Below are 17,782 nucleotides of genomic sequence, written 5' to 3'. Positions count from 1 at the left end.
TATAACCATCTGTACATAGCTTTTGAGATATTGGGGTCCTCTGGAATCCTACCAGAGGAGCTATGGAGCCTATGTTTCTTTGGGTCTGACTTACTTCACTTAATATGATTTTTTTCCCAAGTCTTTCCATTTCCTTATGAATGGGGCGATGTCATTCTTTCTGATGGCAGCATAAAATTCCATTGTGTATAAATACCACATCTTCTTGATCCATTCATCTACTGAAGGGCATTTGGGTTGGTTCCATATCTTAGCTATGATAAACAATGCTGCAACGAACATCGTTGGGCTAATAGCTTTAGTATGGCCTTGTTTCTGGACAATTGGGTAAATGCCAAGGAATGGTATTGCTGGGTCATAGGGAAGCTCTATGATTAGTCTTTTGAGGAACTGCCATACTGCTTTCCATAGTGGTTGAACGAGTTTGCACTCCCACCAACAGTGATCCCTCCTGGCCATATCCTCGCCAGCCTCTGTTGTTATTAGATTTCTTAATCATGACCATTCTAATTGGAGTGAGATGGAAAACCAAAGTTGTTTTGATTTGCATTTCTTATAAGGCCAAAGATATCGAGCATTTCTGCATGTGTCTATAGGCCATTCTTATTTCTTCTTCAGAGAAGACTCTCTTTAAGTCTTTGACCCATATTTTAATGGGAGGATTGTTTCTTTGAAGATTTGTTTTGGAGAAATTGAATTTTTTGAGCTGTAGGTATATTTTAGATATGAGACTCTTGTCTGTTGTATGGTTAGTGAAGATCTTCTCCCACTCTGTGGGCTTTCTATTTAACTCGCTAGCTATGTGCTTTGCCTTGCCTCACAGAAGCTCTGTAGTTTAATGCAGTCCTATTCGTCCAAACTTTCTTTAATTTGCTGTGTTTCTGGGTTTTTACTAAGAAAGTTTATATATGTGCCAAGGAGTCCTACTATACCTATTTCTTCCTGTAAAGTTTTCAGAGTATCTGCTTTTTTTTTTTTTTTTTTTTTTTTTTTTGCCAGTCCTGGGCTTGAGCTCAGGGCCTGAGCACTGTCCTTGGACTTTCTCAAGGCTAGAACTCTACCACTTGAGCCTCAGCACCACTTCCGGCTTTTTCTATATATGTGGTACCGAGGAATCAAACCCGGGTCTTCATGCATGCTAGGCAAGCACTTTAACCACTAGGCCAAATTCCCGGCCCCAGAGTATCTGCTTTTATCTCAAGGTCTTTGATCCATTTGGAATTAATTCTCACACCAGTAATTCTTAAGAGGAAAGAGGAAATGTTCCGTCAGATATCTGCTCTGCCCTCAAGTATGACAAGATTTTTACATATGTTTTTTTTCTTTCCCAGCAGATGTGTAATGGTATATTTTTTCTATTTTCATGTTCATAATTACTAGTGAGATTGAAGATAATTTTCAATAGGGATTGCTCAGAAGAAAGTGGTCAAATGTGATAGCCACATGTATGGGCTCTGGGTTCCTTGGTCTTGAGTTCAGGTTTAGACATTTCATGGTTGTGTGACACTGATGAACTTCCTTCTATAAATTGGAGATGATAATGGAGCCTTTGCAAAGCAGTCACAAAGCTATGTGCTTTCAACAGAGCTTGATGCATAATGAATACTCTATAAACCCTACATTGTTATCATTCTTTATTATTGCTGTTAGTTGCATTTATTTGTATATGAAGTGTGTATTTCTAACTTCTATCCTTTTTGTTGAGTAATTTGTCTTGCTAAAACTTAATTTGTTGGTGTTCTTTTATATATTTTGAACTTTAATCTTTACAAACATTATCTGTGATTCATCTTTTCTTTTTTTTGGTCCTGGGGCTTCAACTTGGCCTGGGCATTTTCCCTGAGCTCTTCCACTCAAGGCTACCACCCTACCTCTGGGTCTGGGCATTGTCAGTGGGCTCTTCAGCTCTAGGCTACCACCCTACCCTTGAGCCAAGCCCACTTCCCTTTTCTAGAGATTAATTGGAGATAAGAATCTCAGGTCCTTTTGTGCCCAGGCTGACTTTGAACCTTGATCCTCAGATCTCAGCCTCTAGAGTAGCTAGGATGACAGGTGTGAGCCACTTCACTCAGCTGCAATTCATCTTTTTATCTAATATTAGTGTTTTCCGTGTGTGTGTGTGCGCGCGCGCGCATGTGCATGTGTGCATGTGTGCTATACAATGCAGGCCTGTAGTATTTTTTTAAATTGTGTATTAGTTGCCAAATTGTTTAGAATGAATGTTTTCAGCATTTTGATTATAGCAGTATAAACAAGGACATCTGGCATTCCTGGCCTGTGTCTCCATGGACAGCTGTGGTGTGGAATTAAATAGCATCTGACCCTTGAGATGAAAGATCCCTCTGTAGTTTGTCTAAATCCCTGATGCTCTCTCTAACCTTGATCTGTGTGACTGGTGCTATTTATCACAGTGTTTGAGCTCCTATTTTGCTGACTCGTACATAAATGTTTTTGACCCTATAGTTGAGTTTGTATGTTAGCTAACAGAGGATAAGAGAAGGTTAACTGCTCTGTAGATACCGAGTAACATAGTACTAAGAAAGATGCTTGTCATGTTTATTTACTAGTGACGGTACCTGCCTAATTATGACTGCTTACAATCACTAGTTTAACATTCTGATTGTGATGTGCTTAGGTAGAGAAAGATATTTAAGGTCTTGTAGCATAGTATAAGTGGCAGCCTCCTGACTCATAAACTTATACAATTCCATATTTTGGTATATTTACTTATTTTTCTTTTAAATTATAAAGATTCTAGTTATCCTTCTTTTTGTCTTTTTCTTTTACCTTTTTGTCAATGCTGGGATTTGAACTCAGGATCACATACTTAAGCAAGTACTCTACCACTTGAGCCATGCTTCTAGATCTTGGTGTGTATGTGTGTGTGTGAATGTGTGATCTTTAGCCTTGATTGAAGTTAGGGCCTACGAACTGTCCTTGAACTGTTTTAGCACTTAAGGCTAGCACTCTACCACGAAAGCCACAGCACTACTTGGGGTTTTGGGTAGTTTATTGGAGATAAGAATCCCATGGCCTTTCCTGCACATGCTGGCTTTGAACTGTTATCCTCAGATCTCAGCTTCTTGAGCAGATAGGATTGTAGGCGTAAGCTACAGGTGCCTCACTTTCAGCCCTTATTCCTGTCTGTTATTTTACATAGCGTTTTGAGTTTTCTATGTGCGACCACACCTAACTTGTTTTTTGAGATAAACTTTCACAATTTTGCCTATGTTGTCCTTGAACCCATAAAACTGTTATCTCTGCCTCCTAAGTAGCTGAGATTATAGGAATGAGTTATTGTACCTGGCCAGAACCCCGATTTTCTAACTAGTCAACCATATGGGAGTTGTCTTTTGCAAATCTGCACTATCTACATAAATGAGCAGATAAAAATTTTGCTCTGTAGATTTTTTTCCTTTTTTGTGTGTGTTTTATGAAGTTCAAATTTTGTTGATGAATAGCTACTAAAGTATTTTAAATATTCTACCACCTTGCAATATAACAAGGTATTTTTTTGTTTTTAGTTTTCTCACAATGATGTTTCTTATCTAAGTCCTCCACCATTCTTTATATTAGACAAGATCCTAACCACCTAGGTGAATTTACTGCTGATTTCTGTACTCTCTTTCCTAGGTGTAGGTGTTTTCTAGACATCACAAAAAAGAGATCTAAAAGTTAAAATTTCTCCCTTTACTTTTTTTGTTTCCCCTCCTTAATTTCTGAGATGAATAAGAAGCCAAATGGATCATTGAGGGTTCTTTTTTTAAACATAAATTTATTGATATTATTAAAGTATACAAAGAGGTTACCATTTCATAAGTCAGATAATAAGCATATTTCTTTTTTTGGATAATGTCACCCCTTCCTTTACTGCTCCCCCTAGTTTCCCCCTCTTGGATCAGCCCACAAGTTGCATAGTTCATTTTCCACATCGTTTATCCATCCTGACTTTCCTTGCCCCTTCTTTGCTCTACCTAAAGACATATTTGAATTCCCAAAGCAAAAGCAAACACCATAATCACCAAGCACGAGGACATTTCTAGATCAATTTTTTAAAGCTAAAAAGAGATATCAGAAATACGGGCCACAATCAACAGAGCTTTTTGGTCTCTATAGAGCCTTTATTCACTGTGATCCTTGAGTAAAATGCAAAGGGGTGTGTGTGTGTGTGTGTGTGTGTGTGTGTGTGTGTGTGTGTGTGTGTGTATAAATGTTCCACTTCTGTTTTCTGAACACAAAATCACAAAGGATTTCTGATCAGTAGATAGGAAAGAGCTCCTGGACTATACCCATATATCCTGGGCACAGCCATAGTCCCAATGGAGATAAAGACCCATGATTGATAAAGAATCTAATTTAAACCCAGTATAAAATAGGATGTTGTAGAGGAATAATGTTTCATAGCTCTATACTGAAGCCTAGTGTCAAACTTCACAGAGAAATTAGGTCCCATGCTGTGGAGTCTGAGAAAGGGTTTATCATCCAAATCAGTAACGTGATGTAGAAAAATGAGGTGATAAGTTCACCTTTCACAAATCTTGCTTTACATTTTTCAAAATAGTGTTCATGAATGCAAACCTGAAAAGGTTTAATTTTGATGTTGCCCCATAGCTTGTTTCCAACCTTTTTCTTGTTATTGTAGAGTTGATATACAGAGGGGTTACAGTTGTATGAACTAGATAATGAGTAATTAATATCATTCTTTTTTAAGTAAGTCTCCCTTTACCTCACTCTCCTCCAATTTTTCTCTTCCAATTTTTCCCATCCCCACACACAAGATGAGCAGTTTATTATGCACATAGTGTCTAGTGAGTACCACACTTTTATTTGTTCATCCTTGTTCCACCTTTTCTTTGCTCCCCTTACCATCCTAAATACCAACTAACAAACAAAAGGAAAACAACAACAAAAACCCAGCACAATGGCAACTAAGAAGTGTTCATTTCATTTTCTTGGAGTTCATTTCATAAAATATTTTATATGATCATAGGCACACAGCTATTAAATAAAAAATGCTGGCAGGGCTGTGTTGTTAGGAATATAAACTAGTTAGTTCAACTGCTCTGGAAAATAGTGTGGAAGTTCCTTAAAAGACTAAACATAGAGCTTCCCTGTGACCCAGAAGTCACAATCCAGGGCACTTTTCCAATGGACCACAAACCAAGACACACTAAAGCCACTAGTACAACCATATTCGTTGCAGCCTTGTTTACCATAGCCAAAATAATGGAATCAATCCAGATGTCCCTTAGTGGATGAATGGATCAAGAAAATATGGCATGTACACTCAACATATACACTCATATTCTATTCATCCATCAGAATGATGTTGTACCATTTGCAAGGAAATGCAGACTTGGAAAAATTATATTAAGTGCTAACTAGAGTGGGCCTATAAATCTACAAGTAAACACACTGAATTATTTAAAAATACACACACACATATGCACTGGGACATGATAAATTATATAAGACTCTACACATTCACATACTGAGGCCAAGGGAGCATATGTATAGCAGTAGTTGGCCCAATAGCTATGTGTATATGACCAACCTAACTTTTTGTTCTATTTTAGTCATCAACCCAATAAAGTCTAGGCCAGTATCCAAGATAAAATAAAGAGTGGTATTTCATTTTTTAATGAAGGCATTAATACTATTTTTATTCTTGATAGCAAAACTGCTGAGTTCTTGAGTGGGCTAGACACAGAACTACCAAACAGAAGGACCTGCCAAACTACTTTCCATGACCCACAATCCTCAACATGGGTAAGTGCAACATCATCTGGAAACTTTCAGAGAGCTTTTGAGGCTGAAAATTAAGGGCACAAAATGACTGGCATAACACCAAATGCTAGAACAAAAGGTTGATGGGATAACCTAAAATTTAAGCCACATCTCCTTCCGGAGCTATATATAGATATGTGTAAAATGATGCTTGTATATGTTAGCTATATTATGACCATCTTAATGTCATTGATCTCACTCAGTTATCCATTCATCCCTCCCACAGAGTCTTAACATGTGCATAAAATCTACTATGTGTATATCATTTCCCAAAAGGACTGTAAGTGGAGTAATGGAGTAAAACAATAGCTAGGAAGAAAAGTACAGAGTGTAGAGCATATTGTAATTAGCACCATTGCTGTATGTGGAAGAAACATTTAAACCAAACTCTGTGTGTGTATGTGTGTGTGTGTGTGTGTGTGTGTGTGTGTGTGTGTGTGTGTGCTTCCTAATAAAGGTGACACCTGGACTACAGCTTGAAAATTGACCACCAGTGGCTGTATTGACACCTGTATCCCTTGCTACTCAGGAGGTTAAGATCTTAGGATCACGGTTCAAAGCTAGCCCAGGAAGAAAAGTCTGTGAGACTCTTATCACCAACAAACTACAAAAAAGCTGGAATTAGAGTTGTGGCTCAAGTAATAGAGCCCTATCCTTGAGCAAAAGAAGCTCAGAGACAGAGCTCTAGGCTTTGAGTACAGGCTCTATGACTTGCACACACAGACACACAAAAATGAGTTAGTAGAGCCATTCCATTTGTCAGAATTCACTGAGACACAGAAGAAAATTTAAGGATCAAGTTTGTATTCTCATTGAATCACACTGGTAACCATTTCAAGAATGAATCTAATAAGCCTTCAGCCCTGGTCTAGTTAAGGAATGAAGACATCATCAAAGATGGCAGGTGAGAGGATGGAGATGAAGTTATTGGTGGAAAATTTCTTTTAAGGAGAAATCAGCAGGACTTGGTTATTGACTGGTTAACTGGAGACAGGGAAGTAATGCAATTAGGATTCCTTCTTGTGGATGAAAGAAAAGTTGGGCTGAAGTCTTAAAAAGTCCTGAGCTTTCCCAGGGTTCAGGTAGGTGAATGCTAAGTTGTTTAGAGAAACTTAGTCTTCATTCCTCCCAATGCCTTTCTCAATAGGGACCACATTTTAAAATGTCAAGGAAACATGATACTTCTACCACAAACCTTTAGGTTTTCCTATAAAATCATGTTTGAGAGTCTCAGTTTTTCAGTGTATACTCCACAAATCGACCATCTCTCTTATTTCAGGACTTTGGGTGAAAGAATTGGGAAGCTTTCAGTTGAATCATGTATAAATGCCATTTCCAAACATCTGGATGATATTCTTGTGTCTGGAAGAAGGGGAGGGGAATAGCCAGGAATTGAGTGGCTTACAGACTGAATTTCTGCCTACCAGGATTTCTTCCTTTTTCTTTGAGGGCTTCTGAAACCTATGGTTTGAAACACCTGGCAGAATTGTGTATGCTTGCTCTATTGATTTTTGCTCATTTCTTCAACTTTGAAAAATCATCCTGAATTTTAATATTGTTCTCAGAAGCATTAACAGTCTCTCCCAGAGCTGCATAGTTTGTGGACTGATGAGTGCATTTGTCACAAGATTCCCAGGGCTATCAATAGAAAACATGGAGCATGACTGACTCTGGGTGGCTCCTTATGAACCACATGTGACAGCTTCTCTCATTTTGACTATTAGTATGTTGCTAGCATTCAATATATTTAGGTGATTTTTTTTAATCCATAGTATGGCATTCTCATACTATATAATCCACTTGCATGGAATTCTTCTGAGAATGCTTTGTGAAGCTATTCCTAACACTATAGGAAAGAAATGGAGTATGTACACTGCACTTTTGTGATGAACATGTTCAAAGAAGGTACTTGACTTTTGGCTTAGTGGATGATCAATGCATAGAGCTTCTTAAATGGATGACTCATCAATATGGAGTTTAAGGAATTGAGATGCTTTCAGTTATCCCCACCCCCCAATTTTACTTATACTATCTAAATCAGTTTTCCTGGGAATCTTCTTTTTTTTCTCATGAAATCATTTGAGTGTGGTTCTGCCATAAAAATTCCTTTAAATTATCACAAGAAAACTTTAGGTTTAGGATTCCAAACAATATATTTATAGAATCTACTTACATACAGATTTACATAGTCTTCTCCTATAAGTATATGGTGTTTTGGTGGAACCCAAAGTGCTACCCTCCTCTGCCTTAGCATTATGGATTTTCAGGTACATATTAAAAGCTTCTAGCCCTTGGTTTCCTTCCTCCCCTTTTTCTGTAGAGAATAATGGTATTTAAACATCATTACTGCTCAAACTCATCTCTGGCTCCTTATATCTGTGTGTGTGTGTGTGTGTGTGTGTGTGTGTTGTGTGTGTGTGTGTGTGGTCATGGGGCTTTGAATTAAGGGCTTTGATTCTATCCCTGAGCTTTTTCAGTCAAGGCTAGAGCTCTACCACTTTTAGTACCACTTCAGTTGTCTGGTGGCTAATTGAAGATTAGTTCACATGGAATTTCCTGCCTGGACTGGCTTTGAACGATTCTCAGATCTCAGCTTCCAGAGTAGCTAGGATTACAGGTGTGAGTCACCAGCACCTGACTTGTCTCTCTATATCCTAAGGCTAAGTTAAAATGCCCTAGACTAAACACAGTACCTCTTCTGACATGCCCTCTTCCTGCCTTCCTTCCTCTTTCTCTGTTCTTTTCCTCCTGTCTTTTTAAATTAAATTTAATTTTTTTTGATCATGGGGCTTGAACTCTGGCCGGGGACTCTACAGATCAAGGCTGTCCAGCCCTGCTGTTCCAGCCTGGGTGCTGTCCCTGAACTCCTCAGCTCAAGGCTACACCCTTCCTTAGAGCCAAAGGCCCCACTTATCATTTTCTAGTGATTAATTGGAGATAAGAGTCTCTCAGTTTCTGCCTCCTGAGTAGCTAGGATTACAGGCTGGAGCCTTCATGCCCGGCTTCTGCCTGTCTTCTTTCTCCTCTTGATTCAGTCTCTCTCTGTAGTCTTTCCTTATCCTCCAAGGTATGGGGGATTAGTCTTGAGTCTAGATCTTTTCTCCACTCAGAGTGGTCCATGGGCTGGCAGCATCAGCATCACCTGAATACAGACACAATCTCAGGGCCTACTGTAGACCTGTGTTGAAACACAGTGATTTAGATGTGCAGTAATGGTGTCAGAAAAATGCCCTATAACTCATTCCACTCTGGACATCTACTCACACATTGCTCTGAACACTCACTAAGACTGTTCTTTTCATCTGTGCCTTATCACATATTCACTTTTTAAAAAGTTATCTTTAGGGGCAGGAAGTTTGGCCTAGTGGTAGAGTGCTTGCCTAGCATGCACAAAGACCTGGGTTCAATTCTTCAGTACAACACAAATAGAAAAAAAAGCTAGAAGTGATGCTGTGGCTCACATGGCAGAACTAGCCTTGAGAGGAAAAAAGCCCAAGGATAGTGCTCAGGACCCGAGTTCAAGCCCCAGGACTGACAAAAAAAAAGTTATCTTTAAGTAGGTGTTCAAAAAGATTTCAATTCAACTTATCAGTTTGGAGATTTTAGTGCATCTTGATCCATCATTCTTCCTCACCTCTGCTATTCATTTTTTTCTTTGTTGGACATGAGGCTTGAATTCTGGGCCTGGGCACTGTCCCTGGTGCTCGTCAGCTCAAGGCTACCACCCTACCTCTGGGCTTGGGATTGTATCTGAACTCATGGACTTTAGTGCTCAAACCACAATCCTCAGATCTCAGCCTCCTGAGTAGCTAGGATTACAGGCATGAGCCACCACACCCAGTTTGCTATTCACTTCTTGGCATGCCAAATGATATGAAAATGTCTGAGTCACATGTACCCTTCAATACTACCCTGCTACTTTAAATTTCTGTATCACTGCTGTAACAAAATGCCAAAAACTTAATAACTTCATATAAGACAAGTATATTCTGCTTCCATTTCTGGATCTAGAAATTCAAAACTAGTTTTAAGGTGATAGAATTGGTGTGTCTACAGGCTAATTTCTGGCCTTAGGGACTTTTTTTTTTTTTGCCTCTCTCAGCTTCTCTATACCTCTGGCATTCCTTTACTCTTGTCCCCATCTTACTAATCTCTATTTTGCCTTCATATCTCCTTCTTGCCCCTCTGACATTCTTGTCTTCCTCTAACATGGACCCTTATATTTATATTGGCCTACCTGAAAAATCCAGTCCATTCTCCCCATCTTGAAGATTTTCAATTTCTGTGAAATTCTTTTGCTACATGCAGTACCACTAACAGACTGCAGGGTTTAGGTTGAGAAAATCTTTGTGAAACCATTATTTAGCATACCATTTGACTCTGTTGCTTTGCTATTTGACTCTTAGGACCATTGACACAATATTGCTATTCTTGTTTACTTTTAAACCTTATTAACTCATTTCTTCTTATACTCTTAGTGTAAAGCTTTCCTTTATTATGATTACATGAGCATTTTCTCACAGCCTAGCATGTTCTGATGCTATAGTTCCATTTTCCTTCTTCTTTTATAATTTTTACAACCTTTTATTGCATTTCCTCAGTCGAATGTCCAAAGGAAGCTGTCTTCCATTTTTGTGACTGATCTTGAAATGGCCTCTGGACGTAGATCTCTATTTTGTGCCTGTGAGATTGCTTGTCCATTTTGACTGTCCCATCCCATAATGAATCTCCATCTGCTTGAAACCACATTGACTGTGCTTCAGTTTTTCTGCCCAGCAAATTGTCTTGGGATTCATCTTTATCACAAAAGTTCATGGTCTTGTCTGCTTTGTGGTCTAAACCTGGGGAGCTTTAAAAGTATCTGATGCCTAGGTCACATTCCTAGAAAGCCTGCTGTACTATGGCCTGGGGGCTTCAGTCTTCTAAAGCTCTCAAGGTAGTTCTAAAGTGCAGTCAAGACTGAGAATCACTACATTGAAGTCAGCTTGGGAATTGATTTTATAGCTTGCTATCCGGTTTATTTAGTTTCTTTGGCTGTTGTTTTTTTTTAATTTTATTTCTTTTGGTGGAGCATATTATTTAGTTGTTTCTTGAGAAAAGATGATCAGATTCTTCTCAGTTTCAAACTATCTTTGTTCAGCCCTTCTATTGTGCTTGGAATTTAACTAGTCACTGTCCCAAATTGGAAATCATTTTCCTTGATAATTTTGAGTGCATTGTACTTCTACTTTTAAGCATTGTCTCCTAAGAGATTTCAAGCAATTTGAATTTCAGTTTTCATATAATGACTTTTCCCTGCTTCCCTTGAAAATGTTTTAATATCTTTACTTTTTCTTATATTTTATAAAGATGTGGCTTAATGTAAGGATCTTTTTTAAAAAATTCATTTTTCAGTATGGAAACTCATCTCTAGTTCTAAATGATTTTCTTGTGCTATTTCTTTGATTTATTTCTCTTCATTTTCTCTTTATAGAATTCCTATTACTCAGATTCTAGGCTACATGAATTTATCTTCTAACTTTTTTATTTTAAATATTCTTCCTTTTTAGTTAGACATATATTTCTGTCTTCTAATCATTTACTGATTTGGTTGTTTCTGCAGAGAATATATTAAATTCTTTCCCCCAAGGGCTTCTTTTCTTTTCTTCCTTTTTGTTTTTCTGTTACTTAAAGAAACAGCACAGGAAACAAAAGAATACCTCCCAGAGGAGATTGATATACAAGATTTTATTCCATTCTTTCTTTCTCAGTCTAGAATTCTAAAACTACTGTGTTTTTGTACCTTGTCTCATTTTCCTAGAAAACAGTTTTGATTTCCTGTTGGGGCTCTGAGAATTAGTATTTGAGTTCTTAGGACTTCCTACTAAGACTTCCTCATAATTCCTTTCTTTCATTTTCCTGTCATTCCCCCGGCTCTTCCAGTAGCTAGTACATTCACTTCTTGAACGTCATGATGCTCTGTGGAAAAAAATGACTTCCCAAATGGGTATCCTCTGTTCCTTTCTAGCAAATCTGCAAGTTCACCCTTTCCCTAAGTCACTAATCAATTCTATTTCATCTTCATAGATTTTTTTCATCGAGAAGTATCTGTATTGTATCTCTATTAGATATCGCTTGACACTATGGCCTAAACGCAGGACCTTTTGCCCTTTCTCAGCTTTTTGACTCATGTTTGGAACTCTACCAATTAGGCCTCATATCCATTTCTATATTTTGCTAATTATTTGGTGATAAGAATCTCTGGGATTTTTCCTCTCAGGCTGGCTCCCAGTGATAGTTCTCAGATTTCAGCCTTTTGAGCAGGTAGGATTATAGGTATGAGCCATCGGAACCTGGCTATTCCTTGGTTTTAAAGATAAGAGTTTGTTTGCTACATCCCCTCATAGGAGTATATTTTGAGACTAGAGAAGAAAGATATATCTGCTTTCCGCCATTAGAAGTTAGATTTATTGCATATCATGGGCCAAATTTTGGTCTGCTCTTCAAATTTATATGTTGCATCCCAACTCTCAACTCAGAATGTAACCCTATATGAAGATAGGCTTTTTACAGAGGCAGTGAAATAAAAATGAAGTTCCCATTCAATATCAAAAGGGAAATTGGGACATAGAGATGGAAAAGGAAGATGACAGGAAGAGACAGGAAAGGATGGTTATCATCAAGCCAAGGAGCCAGGCTTCAAACAAATTTCCTTTTCTCACAGTATTTAGAATAAGCCAATTCTGGAGATACTTGTCTTCAAGGACTTTGTCTGTTAGTCCCTGAGATAAGAAGCTTCTTTCCTGTAAGCTACCAGAATGTGGTTCTTTGTTTTTCTTAGCTTAAAAGCATATAATGCTATTTGTGTCTTGTTTATAGGATATCCATCCTCCCTTCTAGTGATTTCTTTTAGTATTTGATGCACAACTTTGTATAGTAACCTACTCAGAGAAAGTGTCCTAGATTCAGTTTAATGAAGTGTCCTCTTCAGTGGCTTCTGTCACAACAGTTATCACATCGTGGCACTAGAATCATTTTCATCTTGTCTGACATCCATATGAGGTAACAGGTACAAAAGATGTGGGCACAATGCTGTTCCTATTGACTTTAAGTATGATTTATTATTATGACTGCATATATCATAAGCACAGCTTTCGGGAAGAATTAGATTAAAATGTGCTTTACTTTAACACAAAAATCTTAGCATCAATGTTATACATATTATATTCAATAAACATTTATAACTAGGAAAATTATATGATTATTCTGACTTTAGCTATGTCTTATATTAGGAACTAAGGAAAAATAGCATTAACAAATATTTACCCTCCTATTAATGTTTTTAAACAGAAACTTCCAATCCTGCCAAGGGATTCCAACTTGGTATGTATGCATTAAGATTGTAAGTAACTTCAGGGCCGGGAGTTTGGCCTAGTAGTAGAGTGCTTGCACAAGACCCAAGTTCAATTCCTTGGTACCACGTACATGGAAAAAAGCCAGAAGTAGTGTTGTGGCTTGAGTGGTAAGAGTTCTAGCCTTGAGAAAGCCCGAGGACAGTGCTCAGACTCTGAGTTCAAGGCCCACGACTGGCAAAACAAGATTATAAGTAACTTCAAGCTCTCCTAGCTAAGGTATCACATAAATTTCTAGTTTCTGAAGCAGTTTATATGGTATTTTATATATGTATAATAACCATTTTATTGCCCAGTCACAAGCTAGGATCCATATTCGGATAAAAGAATGAAGCAGTTAAGGGTAAAAGGAAAGTATTCAAATAAAATTTAGGTTTCTTGCGAAAATCCTAGCATTTGCTTTTTTTTTTCTTTTCTTTTCTTTTCTTTTTTTTGCCAGTCCTGGGCTTGGGCTCAGGGCCTGAGCACTGTCCTTGGACTTTCTCAAGGCTAGAGCTCTACCACTTGAGCCTCAGCACCACTTCTGGCTTTTTCTATGTATGTGGTACCGAGAAATCAAACCCAGGTCTTTGTGCATGCTAGGCAAGCACTCTACCACTAGGCCAATCTCCCGGCCAGCATTTGCTTTATCTACCTACTTTACCCTACCTTTTAACTTCTTAAATAGAAACTGTCTGTTCTTTTTCTTTTTTCTTTCTTTTTTTTTTCCCTTGCTAGCTGGGTCCTATGTAGAAGATTTGTGAAAAAGGCCATCCTCTCCTGTAAAAAAGTAGGGATCATCAAAAGGCTAGACCTCATCTGTGCTTTACTACAGTTCCCTCAGGTTAGGGGATAAGAGAAAATCAAACTGTAGAGGCCTGCCTATTTGGTGCAGCAGGCCTTAGAAATATGAGGGCTTTCTGTATACATGGGTTTCTTCTATTCTCATTGGTACTGCTATAAATGATACAATTCTAAAAGTTTCTCCCCCTCTGTACAAAGTAGGTCTTACTGTGTGATGGCATATAGATTTTCATCATGACAGGAATGGAGCAATGAGCTAAGAAGTGCTTGAGAAAAATTATACTATGGGAAAAGGGGGAACCAGCCTACATAAGCTTTATGGATTATTAGTCCAGAGAACGAGGCCTGAAATATGGAATCTGCTACTGCAATGCTGCTGGGAGTTTTATGAGATCAGTGGAATTTCCTAAGCATTAGATGCTCAGACTGGTGCCTCTGCCTTACCGAGGCTGATGCTACAAGTCAACGTGAGGTCGAAAGACAAATGAACAGAATACAGATGCTTCTCAGCTCAGGATGGAGTTAGCGCCCAATAAAGCCATCCTAAGTTGAAAATATCGCAGGTTGATAATCCATTCCATACATCTCACCCACCAAGCATCCTAGCTCAGCAGCGCAGCACGATGTGGATGTCCGTTGTTTATCCTCTAAATTGCAGAGCTGATGGAAGCAGCGGCTTCCTGTTGTGCTTCTCAGCATCTAGAGATCATATTTTACTGTGTATCTCTGGCCTGGGAAGAGATTAAAATTCAAATGTAACTCTTACTGAACATGGGTCACTTTGGCACTGTGGTCAAGTTGAGGAATATTAAGTGGAGCCATCCCTGATCAGAACCAGTCTGTGCTTGAATCTCATACATTTCAGAAAACTCGGTTGGCCAGTTGCACTGATAGGGTGGGTGAGGAAGACAGAAGGACTTTTCCACAGTACAGGCTGGTTCTGCCAGTGCTCTTGTCTACTAGGATAGGCTTTGCTTCCTCTCTCAGTGTGCTTCAGGTACAGATTAGGAATGCAAAGACTTAAAAAGACACCCATCCTTTGAACTGCATGGTATCCATCACCAAGTGGCATATATAATAGAATGCCAGTGATGAAGTATGGACTTGTCAGTGCTTTTAAAGACATTGCTGCTATTGTTTGTCATTAATAGGGACTGATCAGCCAGTTGGAATATTCTTGAAACTATCTGTAGCTTCCACCAGAGGGAATAAATTATGTTGGTTATCTCTGAGGGGAAATTTTTAAAGCTTAATTAAACAAACATTTAAATCATCCTTTACAATGTGCTGCATGGTTGTGCTTACACTAGCCTTCTTTTTATATATATCCCAAGGGATGTCTTTAGACATGCATAAATCACTCAGTAAGCAAGTATGGAGAGGGAGCTTAGTGGATGCTCCAAATAGAAGTTGAATTATTAACTCTAGTCCCGTGGTAGACAGAGTTGTAAGCTGTGGTAAGAATTTTCCATGGACTTCTCTACTGCACTTTTATAGGCCAGTAAGCCAGGCTTATAAAGGATTCTCAAAGGGAGGAAGACACACAAAACTTTGAAAGAGCTGAAGGCTGTAGGGTATCAGAAGGGTAATTATAAGACATTCCTAGTTAATGCCATACTTAGATATGTAAAAACACCACCACCATTGAAAATAATATCTGAGTTCTGTGTTTTGAGGGTATGGTAACCACATCTTCTGATCAAAATTCCATGGTAAGATAGCCCTGCAGTGAGGCCCTGTGAGTGGGTGTCAGCTGGTCCTGGAAGATCATAGGGCACAGTGAACTTGGATCTGCCACACAAAACAAATTCCATTAAAACCCAAGGCATGTGAAATTACAGATGAAGGCCAGAGCCATCCTATGATGGATAACAAGGCAGGTGTACAAACTTACAAAACTAAGCATATTTATATACAGGTGTGGTGTATCTTAATGTACCACATCTGAATACCCATGTGTTACATTCCAAATATTTTGAGCAATGGAGATAAACTCTCTGCTTCCTGAATTCTTAAATGTGAATCCTCAAGGTTCTTTGGAATTGGTTATGACATGATACTCATACCTTCCTTTGATAAATAGGCTTAAGAGATCCTTCGCATAAGGTAAGAGTGAGGAAGACAAAGGACTAACTTCAAGGTGCTACTATTTTCCACATCCTTTCAGTCATCTCCAACTAGCTGAGTAACTTACTGTCGTCATTCTAGCTTTGCTTTTTGCCATATTGGTGGGTGACGAATGCTGTCAGTACTTCTTCCAGAAAATTTCTCACGCTGCTTTCTTTGATTGCACAATTAATTGGAATCCTAACTCCCATGTGCATTTCCTTGACATTATGTTTTGCATGGCTTTGGAGGATGGAGACATTTGTTGCAGCAACCTTGTACAGAAAGTTTCATTAGAAAGTGGAGTGTCCACCCATTGTAGTTTCCATGGTTTTGAGCACTGAGTCCTTTTTAACAAATAGCCAAACATTTCCTGGCACGTGGTTCAACAAGTACACAGTGTCCATGGCTGTGCCATCCAGTCACCTTTTTGCTCTGTGGTCATTAAGTTATTGAAATAAATAAATGGAGTTGTGTATTTAATGATTAAATCCACAATGCAAGCAATAAAGAAATGGGAAGCAATTTTTAGCCCTTGGTGATTTTCTCAAATATTTTCTTTTGTTTTGATAAGTCCTTACTGGAAATCTACAATTAAATAAACAATGCTATAGTTAGACTCTAATAATTAGTAAGTAGAAGCTAAATCTAGTATATGTTCATATTGTATTTTTAATCATGTTTCTCAAAGAAGGTGAAAGTATTTATGTTTATATGAGCTTCTAATTTAATATCAAGTCCAGAGGTACTTGACTTCTAAGGAGAATATTGTCATATCCACTGTAGAATGGTATCTTTTAAGAGAACTTCTAGTGAATTTTAAATAATATTTTATAAAACTTGATATATCTATTTGGGTCACAGAAACCATTAAAAGCAGAACATTTCACAAACAGAATGCATAGCAGCTTAGAAAAACAGATTTAATTTTCAGGTTGAGCTGTGAAACAGTGGAAAATGTTTCCTTACCTCCCTCCCTTTTTCTCTCCCTCCCTCCATTCTTCTTATTCTCCCATCTCCTTTCTTTCTCCTTTACTTATTCATTTGGGATTTATCAGGACCCCAGTACAAGCAAGAGAAATAATGGGTAGCTACGCGCAGAAGCATGGGGCTCCTGTGGCTCAGTTTCTTATTAAACGATGTTTACTTCTTGCTTTTATTTTACAGATAAGCAAATATTGATGTGTACACATTTTTGGTTATTGATTGAACATGTTTTTATGACATATCCTTTTGCAAAACTTAGTCTCTCTTATTTACTGTAACTGTGACTGAAAAGAATAGCTTTCGTGTTCAGATTGTTGTGTCTGTTGGGACTTTCTAATGGTGGAATGACACATCATGATTTTTACCCATCTGTTCATTCTATCTTATTTTTGGTTCCCTCCCTCTTTGCTCAATCTGTTGTTGGGAAATGTCCACTAAAGGCATTCTCTGGTTGGGTGAATCTGTCAGCCCTGATCACTTCAGTGATTTACCTTAGCAAGAGGATTGTGTAAATGGTAAGATGATACAGAAAACAAATTGATATCATTGCAGCTATTTGTGTGTTTGCTAATTCTAGCCATTCAAGAGACATGTAGTGAATGCCTACAGGGGCATATTTCATAGGTAGTATGAATTCATAAGGAGTTAAAATTGAAGTGACAACACAATTATTTTGCTCTGGGCATATATTGCTTTCATATTCTTCTTTTACAGTGGCCTCTGAGGAC

General features: G+C 38.2%; 1 protein-coding gene across 2 annotated transcripts in view; it reads left to right on the top strand.

Annotated features, from left to right (window-relative positions):
• The window catches only part of Epsti1 (epithelial stromal interaction 1), an 81,628-nt gene that overhangs the window by 44,795 nt on the left and 19,051 nt on the right, over nucleotides 1-17,782 (top strand). Inside the window, exons 7-8 of one of the 2 annotated variants that reach the window (XM_090341722.1) lie at nucleotides 5,676-5,769; nucleotides 13,117-13,149. In XM_090341722.1, coding sequence (XP_090197848.1) covers nucleotides 5,676-5,769; nucleotides 13,117-13,149 — 127 coding nt within the window. The remainder of the gene's footprint in view (nucleotides 1-5,675; nucleotides 5,770-13,116; nucleotides 13,150-17,782) is intronic. The other variant, XM_090341723.1, reaches the window with a different exon arrangement.

This window comes from Megascapheus bottae, chromosome 11 (genome assembly GCF_031878675.1).
Source record: "Megascapheus bottae isolate mThoBot1 chromosome 11, mThoBot2.hap1, whole genome shotgun sequence".
In the NCBI taxonomy this organism is placed as follows: domain Eukaryota; kingdom Metazoa; phylum Chordata; class Mammalia; order Rodentia; family Geomyidae; genus Megascapheus; species Megascapheus bottae.
This window is presented reverse-complemented; position numbering and strand designations above follow the sequence as displayed.